The sequence below is a fragment of the Thunnus albacares genome, chromosome 14 (genome assembly GCF_914725855.1).
Source record: "Thunnus albacares chromosome 14, fThuAlb1.1, whole genome shotgun sequence".
NCBI classification, from domain to species: Eukaryota; Metazoa; Chordata; class Actinopteri; order Scombriformes; family Scombridae; genus Thunnus; species Thunnus albacares.
The window spans coordinates 7,190,592-7,199,867 of record NC_058119.1 but is presented as its reverse complement, the minus strand read 5'-3'; the positions used below and the strand labels follow the sequence as shown (position 1 = coordinate 7,199,867).

General features: G+C 40.0%; 1 protein-coding gene across 3 annotated transcripts; it reads left to right on the top strand.

Annotated features, from left to right (window-relative positions):
- The first annotated feature begins 1,759 nt into the window (after positions 1-1,759).
- On the top strand, positions 1,760-9,070 carry LOC122997462 (cytochrome P450 1B1). Of its 3 annotated transcripts, XM_044373606.1 has the most exons (4): positions 1,764-1,938; positions 2,759-2,908; positions 4,751-5,755; positions 6,402-9,070. In XM_044373606.1, the coding sequence occupies exons 3-4, from the start codon at positions 4,761-4,763 to the stop codon at positions 7,012-7,014; spliced, it is 1,608 nt and encodes a 535-aa protein (XP_044229541.1). In that variant the 5' UTR covers positions 1,764-1,938; positions 2,759-2,908; positions 4,751-4,760; the 3' UTR covers positions 7,015-9,070. The 3 variants fall into 3 exon arrangements, with proteins under 3 accessions (XP_044229543.1, XP_044229541.1, XP_044229542.1); XM_044373608.1 differs by lacking the exon at positions 2,759-2,908 and having other exon boundaries at positions 1,760-1,938; XM_044373607.1 differs by lacking the exons at positions 1,764-1,938; positions 2,759-2,908 and adding an exon at positions 4,419-4,624.
- Positions 9,071-9,276: the final 206 nt, after the last annotated feature.

The window sequence follows — 9,276 nt, the reverse complement described above, 5'->3', positions numbered from 1 at the left end:
GTTTAAATGCATGCATGATTGATAAAAACTCACTGGCACGTCAGTGTCTCCCCCAGAAAGCGTAACCAATTGTAGGCGAGTTAGCAGCTCTATTCAGTGAAGTTGTCAGACGCTTTCCCTTCACTTGTCACCCCTATGATGAAGCACATGTGCGTGACTGCTCTGCACCTTTAGAATAGCCTTGGGCAGTCCCCTCTGTTCCTCTGTTTTCCCCAGAAGTTCACAGCATTGATTCAGAAAGTAAGATAAGCCCTGTAAGTGCTGTAAAAGGCGTGCAACTCTTCCGAGGTCCTGTGCATGCTTCCACTAATTACAGACATAAATCAAAGTAATGACCTGTTTCATTTGTCATTTTTGTTTGTACATGACGTAACTTCCTGATCAGAGCTTACTCTGATTTCCTCTGTACGAAACTATGCTCTGAATGTGAGAAATGCTGTTGAAATCAGACATGATCGCTGCCCTGCCAGGCAGTAACTTTACAATGTAACTGTACCTTTACTGTCTGAGCAAATCATCACCTGCACACACCTTTCTGAGCTCCTCCCTGACCTCCATGCTCACTCACACGCGATGAGCAATTGTGCTGTCAGTCAAGCAGGAAGGGAAACTGGTGTTGAAACTGAACTTGCTAGCAATGAGGAGCTTTGGTGGCCCAAGGCAAAGGCCACTGTGTGGGCCCATCTACCCTACAGGTTGATCTGCAGCTAAAGTCACCTCACTGCACCTTTGAGCGGATTACCTAAAAGGCTCGGCATCCAAACACTGACAAATGTGGGGTTTAAGGGCTACATTTATGACAGCGCGATTAATTCTAGGCATGAAACTACACTGACACCTATAAATATTAATAACAAATGCATTTTTCTCTGCATGGTAGAGTCCACCTAGTCATCATTAAATTCTTTACTTTTAATTTGATGTGAGAGGTTTTAGGTCTTTAATTTGACTGAATTTGAGGGCAAATGACAGGGCAGCCTCATGCAAATATGTGTGATCCTGCAGCCATAACAAATAGTGGGAAAAAAAATCAAGACAATAGGAAATGTGCAAATGATGAATACTTGAATTTCATTGGGTAGATCTCTGGAAGTAAAAGACTATATATCAAGTTTCAAACAGGAACACAAAATGGAATGAAGACTACAAATGGAGGAAGTTGTATTTTTTTAAGGTTAATCTTTGAATCTTTTGCTGCCTAGGAAAAGAAGGAAGCTGACTCACTTTTATCGGACAAAGCAGCAATACTCATTTACTAATTTTTTCTTTTAAAAAAATATGAACTTTGAGGTCTTGGGAAATAATAAACTTGCAAAGAGAATAAAAAAAGAGATTTTGAGCTGTCATAGATTAATTGACATTCAAGCACAGAGTATGTGTTATCCTTTAAAACAGAGTTAAACTAAAGACCTACTGAGGAACAAAAGTCAGTCATGTGACCATGGGATGTTCAGGATCACTGACCACACACACACACCAGACAGAGACAGAGAGATGTGTGTGTGTGTGTGTGTGTGTGTGTCAGAAACCTTCCTGAGAGCAGCTATTGTATCTTTTTTTTGTGCAGATTTAAAAAAACACATGCACTTAAAAATATTTAATCTTCAATTTTCCACCATTCAGAACATTATCACCTATAGATGATATTATAGTTTCAGTACAATTATCAGTTTACAAACATGCAGTTATTATACTACATGAGAGGAATTGATCAAAACCAGCTTGCTTTTCAATGAAGTGAAAGAAGGCAGGGGAGGACCCGCTCCAGTTTGGTCTAATAACTGAGTCCTACCAGTAAAGGAGGCTGGGACCAGTTGTACATTTACCAGCTTGTCTCCACCCTCATGGATCCATTCACCACTGGACTAAAGAGAGATCACGCACGGTCACCTTGTGAGAGCTTGATCCAGTGGAAGACAGCAGGAGGGTCCTGACTCAGTAAGTGTCTGTGTGCTTTACAGTGATTCAACTGAAATATATAATTAAAAAATTAATGCTGTAAATTATAATTTATGATAATATGGCTATAGCCTCTTTAGATTTTATTATATATTATATATGTATAATATATATTTTCCTTGCCGCTGTGGCTTGCTCCTGGGGGAATGTTAGGTCTCTGTAAATTAAAGAATATGGTCCAGACCTGCTCTATGTGAAAAGTGCCCTGAGATAGCTTATGTTGTGATTTGGCGCTATATACATAAAATTGACTTGACTTGATCATATTATAAGTAATAAGCTGTAATTGAGAATATTCTTTATACTGTAAGGCCAATAATGCTTCGTTTTATAGATGTAATAATGATTTGCCTTTTTTAAAGGCCACAGGACAATCTAACATAAAATTACAAAGCACAAGTCTCATTAAATACCGGTTTTACAAATATATTTAAAAATATAATATATATACATATACATATTATCCCGAATTTGTTCTCGAGACTGACCGCATTATTACAACAAAGGACAATAATATGTTTTAAAAATATCACGTTAAGATTATGGCAAAACTATAAACCACATGGCATCCTATATGTTATGATGATATTATAGAAGTCCAAATATTGTATAAAGTGCAATAAGTTCAGTATTTTATGTTGTGCGTGCTACAGAATATTTGTGTCGACCTCTGCGCAACAATGACCGACAGACTTATATCTAATTTGTTACTTGCGTGGATTTTTTTCTTAACAAAATATAAAATCAGCAGTATTGAAATGTGTCTGTACGTCTCTGTTAAAATGTAAAACTCCCACAGTTGTAGCTCGGTGCAGCAGTTGAGGGTCAGAGGACATCACCGGGTTTATCTGAGCCGCTGTCCGCGGTGCTGAACCAGGATCCCCGAATCACATCCCAACCAGACCAGACCTCCTGAGCAGGAGGGTCCAAGCAGGGGACAGCGAGCCAGGTATCATCTACAGGCTGAAAACAAAGCAGAAACTCACAAACAACAACAACAAGTCCAAAGACATAATCATAAACAAATGTCAGACTAAAATGATGAAGCAGGTCTGAACCCACGACCACTGCTTTAGACTACATACCGAAGCCGGAGTGAACACAGGAGAGAGAGGTGGCCTAACAGTTATTCTTATTGTTCAGAATTGTCAAGGCGCCCCGAAATACATTTAAGAAATGTCGCTTTAATTATGTTTTAGGGTCACATTTCCTGCCGTACTCTTACATTTAGTACTTTTATATGAGTACAAAAGAGAGACAGACAGGGTGTGCAGTGTCCTGCAGGACAGGTCTGATGCTCAGCATGTTAATTAGGGATTATTAATGAGCTGCAACGCGGGGTTCGCCTCCTCCTGGTGGCTTGATGGGAAAGCGCACCCTTAATAACGTGCTCTCATTACAGCAACTTCACACTGTGCCGTCCGAGGCATCAGAAGAAATACAGCGAACAGCGTATCTCATGCAAACAGACTGCAATCCTATTCTCACTCCTATGCAAAAGCCACAGCAGTGAGAGGAAGGAGTGCAGATTCCCGATTGTAATTTGTAACACTATCAATATTAGTAAAGTCTCCTCATCTGTAAGGTTTAATTAAACATACAATTCAGGAATAATTTATTTTTCACAGTCTGTTTCAAAATGTGATGATGAACCATCCCTTCAATAAATAAATACATAAAGAAAAAAGAAAAAAATTAAGACCTAATTGTAAAATGCGACGTCACATTTAATTTAAAGCAACAATAACAAATTGACACTTAAAATGCATTTGTGCAGTACTGTATTTTTGAAAAACGTAGTTTCCTCCCCTCAGACAGCAACACGCTGTTGAAAAGCTCTGAAAAGGAAACCATCAACACAATGACAAGAATCTCAATTTGATTAAGGTGAAGAATAATTATGATCAAATGTAAAACAAAATCTATTATCATTAAATGATTAGAAATATATTATTGTCAATAAAATGTGTGTTATTTTCATTTTCTTTCAGCAACTTTACTACTAACGACATTAATATATATGTATATATTACCACTACTACTACCTCCACTATCTAATAATAATAATAATAATAATAATGACAATCAATTGTTTATACTATCGTAATTATGATAGGGTTTATTGTTAGTATAAAACATTTTGAACTACTTTAAGATGGCTAAATCTACAAGTTTAATGACGTCAATGCTCCATTTATTTATTGCAAAGAATATCCTCTCACCTCAGTTAACTTTACTTTCTCAGCTTTGCACTGAGGTTAAACACTCACATTTGCTTAGTCGGACAATAACGCCTGTAAGCGCGCTGAGAGAGAGAGAGGGAGGGGGGGGGAGAGAGAGAGAGAGAGAGAGAGAGAGAGAGAGAGAGAGAGAGAGAAAGAGAGAGAGAGAGAGAGAAAGAGAGAGAGAGGTGGGTGCAGGAGGTGGTGATGGTGGGTGGGTGGGGAGACACGCTTTGCAACAAATCTGCCCACTGTAACAAAGCAGGGCACAGACGCTGACGGGCCGTGATGCTGCGCCGTTTGGGGATAAATGCTTTCACTTGGTGCTTCAAAGTTTCACAGTCTGTGGATAAACATCTGAAGTGGAAAAGTTTTTGAAACATTAAAAATTTGGATAAATCGTAAAGGCTGGTATATTTTCGATGAGCCAGGGATATAACCAGGTATTTATCACCTAATAATTGAATTTATTTAATTTCACATGCCCATAACTCATGTCGCACCATATATTTTAAATCTTGAATAATATGTGCGTTAATATTGATGTTATTATCATATTCCCCCTGCAGGATCCCCATCATGGATATTAAATTGGAGGGGATTGACCCAGGGACTCCAAGAGCTCTGTTAGTGACATGTGTGACTCTGTTGCTTTCCCTCCAACTGTGGCTGTGGCTCCGGCAGAGGTCGATCCACTGCCCGCCCGGTCCACTCTCCTGGCCGGTCATCGGGAACGCTGCGCAACTTGGCAAGGCACCGCACTTGTATTTTACGCGTATGGCAAAGAAATATGGCAATGTCTTCCAGATTAAACTGGGCTGTCGGACCGTGGTGGTGCTGAACGGGGAGTCCATCAAACAGGCGCTGGTCAAACAGGGACTTCAATTTGCCGGCAGACCGGACTTCACCTCCTTCCAGTACGTCTCCAACGGGAACAGTCTCGCTTTTGGCACCATGACGGACTGGTGGAAGATGCACCGCAAAGTGGCCCAGTCCACTGTACGGATGTTTTCCACCGGGAACCCGCAAACCAAAAAGACATTTGAGCAACACGTCCTCTGCGAGGTCAAAGAACTTCTGCAGCTGTTTGTGGGAAAAACGAAGGAGCACCAATATTTCCAGCCCACGACATATCTTGTGGTGTCCACGGCCAACATCATGAGCGCAGTGTGTTTTGGGAAGCGCTACTCCTATGAGGACGAGGAGTTTCGGCAGGTGGTGGGGAGGAATGACCAGTTCACCCAAACAGTGGGCGCAGGGAGCATAGTGGACGTGATGCCCTGGCTCCAGTATTTCCCCAACCCCATCAAAACCATATTTGACAACTTCAAGAGGCTCAACCTGGAGTTTGGCATGTTCATTCGAGATAAAGTCATTGAACATAGAAAAACAATCCAGTCAGACACAATCAGGGACATGACGGATGCTTTTATAGTGGCGCTGGACCAACTACGCGACAAAACCGGGGTTTCATTGGAGAAGGACTTCGTTACCTCCACTGTTGGGGATATATTTGGAGCAAGTCAAGACACACTGTCAACTGCCATGCAGTGGATCACCATCATACTTGTCAAGTAAGCAACTTTTCCTATGATTTTATAGAGATTATTTTAATGTTCTGACATTTAAAATGCACAAATAGTAAACAATATACGGTGCATTCTAAAGGGAAATAAATGTAACAATTAATGATAAATCAGAGTGGGTCCTCATCCTTCTGACTTAAAGCTGCTCAGACTTGAGGAAGTGCAGTAGCATTTGTGTTATGTAACAGCGGGGGAGCTGAGGCTCAGGCAGGTACTCGCAGCACGATATAAAGAGCTGAAACTGCACACCAGTGAGAGTGAATGAAGCGCCCAGTCAGCATTTTACTGTACACATACTGTAGCAAGACCTTTGTCTGACATCTCATAAATCCATTTTCTAATCTTGCTTGATTGTTTAATCCCATCAAGGCTTAATGTTTTGTTCATTAGGATGGAGTGATAAAATGTCTTGAGCCTCAATTTTAAAAAAGATAAACATGTGTGTCTACATTATATCCTTAAATCAAAAGATAGGTTGCATTTTCTTTGGTTACTAAATTACATTAAATGTCAGATAAAGTTTTCTACAGAGATGTTGTTCCACTTATTTCTTTAAGTGAAGTTAAAAACCTATGAGAGTAACCTCCATCCTCAATATAGTCATCTTAAATGTAGGTCTCACCTGTGCATGTAGGTATCCAGAGATGCAGGTGCGTCTCCAGCAGGAGGTGGACAAGGTGGTGGACCGCAGCCGGCTCCCGTCCATCGAGGACCAGCTGCAGCTGCCTTACGTCATGGCCTTCATCTATGAGGTGATGCGCTTCACGAGCTTTTTGCCGCTCACCATCCCCCACTCCACTACCACTGACACCTCCATCATGGGCTACACCATACCAAAGAACACAGTCATCTTCATCAACCAGTGGTCCATCAACCACGACCCGGCAATGTGGTCCCACCCGGAGACCTTTGACCCTCTGCGTTTCCTGGACCAGAACGGAGCACTGAACAAGGACCTGACCAGCAGTGTGCTCATCTTCTCGCTGGGCAAACGGCGGTGCATTGGTGAGGAGCTGTCCAAGTTGCATCTCTTCCTCTTCACAACCATCATCGTCCACCAGTGCAACATCACTGCAGACCCGGCCAGGCCGCCCACACTGGACTACAACTATGGTCTGACTCTGAAACCCCACTCCTTTTTTATATCAGTGTCTCTGCGGGAAGACATGACACTGCTGGACACGGCAACCAGGCAGGCTGAGGAGGTCAAGGCTGAGCCGTCATCAGACTCCCAAACAAAAGAATAAATTAAATCAAAACTATCATGAGTACAAATGAAGGCTGAAACATAAAAAGACTTATGAACTGTAGCTCATTTTTGTGAGCTGCCTGAAAAATATATTTATAAGCTGAAATCTCAGGCTAAATTCTTATCCTCTACACACTGTTTTTAATGCTTCACATGACAGTGAGTTGAGAATGATTACATAGTTGTGATCACTGATTGCTGACTTATTTTTAAGTATTATAATGCCGGACAGAAACAGATGTGCATCTGTTTTACAGGAGACATGATGAATACTGCACATGCCATGTCTCACAGCAGTTCACCTGGGATGAATCTGCTCAGCTGTAATCCCTTCACATGCCAGACGACCTCAAACACACATCAACTTTGCAATTAGCATCTTCTTTTGATTCATCAAGGACTGCAGTCAGCTGCACATCACCAGTGATCAGCCTCAATCAGACGTCAGTATAGGCAACACTGGCTACAAGCTGTGACAAATCCTTGTGATTTTGGTGCGAATAGCATTACTGCAAGAGTTGAATGAAAAGTAGAAACCTCCAAGCTTGTATACACCCTGTTGTCATCGTTGCTGTCAGATAAAGAGTTATAAACCCTCTGAAATTCATGTCAAATTTCTCAACACATAAAAGAACATTTATTCCATGAAGTTAACTAATCAAAACTGGACTTACAAGATTTCTAGATGATTAAAGTGATGTGCCATCTAAGGTCAGACTCCTGATCTTTGCAGTGATTCTGCATGAACAGGTGAATAAGCTCATGGAGTGCTCCAGCCCCTAAGCGTAATGTCTACTAAAATAAACCGCCCAGTACTAACGTGTAGTTTTTGATATAATAGCATAAAAGCATAGTTACTCAGGAATAAGGGCTATGAAATGCCAAATACTATTTTAAGTAGAATGCTTTTGAAAGTCATCTAATATATCCTGAAACCTACTGTAGATACTGTTTGAAAGGACAAAGCAAAGGAGCTTAAAGAGTACACCAAGCAGACCTACTGCAAGTGTTGCTTGTGTCTGTGAACTACTGTACAACGCACCTATGAAAAAAAAACTAATATTAGATCAGTGTTATTTAGCCATTTATTTCTTTTTTGTGTGTCTTGCAAAAGTTTGTTTAAGTTTGAATGTTTTAGAAAGCTGCTCTATGAAAAACCCCTCATCCTGTCATTTAGGTTCCCTCTTCAAGATGCCAGTAACCAAACGATTTTGTCTTTATGTTACATACAGAAATATTCATGCTGTCAAACTTGGGGTTGGGACACTGGGGTTAACTGTTTTTTGTAGACTCATCTAATTGCAGTCTCAACATGAGAGACTAATGCACTGACTGTAATGTCTTGGATTTGGGCGTTTGTTGGCCTCCTTTTTAGCATAATGAAATTCAGATTCATCTTCAAAATGACATGTGACTTTAAGAAAGTATTTGTTATTTGTATGATGTAGTACAGTAACAATCACAATGTATCCACTGCTGATATACAGCTCCATATACAGAAGGTAGAGTATAAAAAGACATGAAACTTGACAATCCATGATGATTATCTAAAAATAAGAGTAAAATCTGAATGAATGAAATGGAAGCACTGCTGTGATGATCGTTCAGTTTGTAAGATCAGAAAAGCATGTCATAAACTTTCAAGTTCCCTTTTCTTCTGTAAAGGAAATGATAAAATGTTGCATGCTAATTTCGGCATAATTTATATAGAAACAAGAAGGTTTTGTCATCAAATAATAAATTAAAGGTCACCTGCTATTATTCTTTTCATATAATTTGGGACACTAACCAACAGCTAACATCTCATGAAGTCAACATGATGGGGGTCAAGAAATACTTCAAATCCAAAATTTACAGTGTCTTTACCTCATATGCTTCTTTTACAGAACTATACAGATTAGATGAGTGAAACAAAAAATACATTTATTATTTGTCACTGTTGCAATACTTTAAGCTTTTGTCTACACATCACTGCATCTGTGATTTGCTTGCCTGCCTGAACGTTGTTTTGAAAGATATTGTACAGTTATGTAATAAAAGGACACTAACTATTCTTTTGTATTCACTGATGCAGTTTCCTATTATCTAAATGGGTTAAAGGTGAAAAGATAAGGACTTCTTAAATATGTTAAAACTATAAGCTTCCTAAGCACATAGAGTAGGCTCAATTTTTATTTTTTTTTCAATGGTATACACGTTAGTTTGTCCCGATTGTGTTCAGAAGTTTTGACATAAAAGTGACTCCGTACTTGATGCTGAT

Excerpts from the sequence above, each read along its gene's own strand:
- LOC122997462 (XM_044373608.1), top strand. The coding sequence starts at position 4,761 with ATGGATATTAAATTGGAGGGGATTGACCCAGGGACTCCAAGAGCTCTG. Across the intron at positions 5,756-6,401 it reads ATCACCATCATACTTGTCAA|GTATCCAGAGATGCAGGTGC; the intron begins GTAAGCAACTTT and ends CTGTGCATGTAG.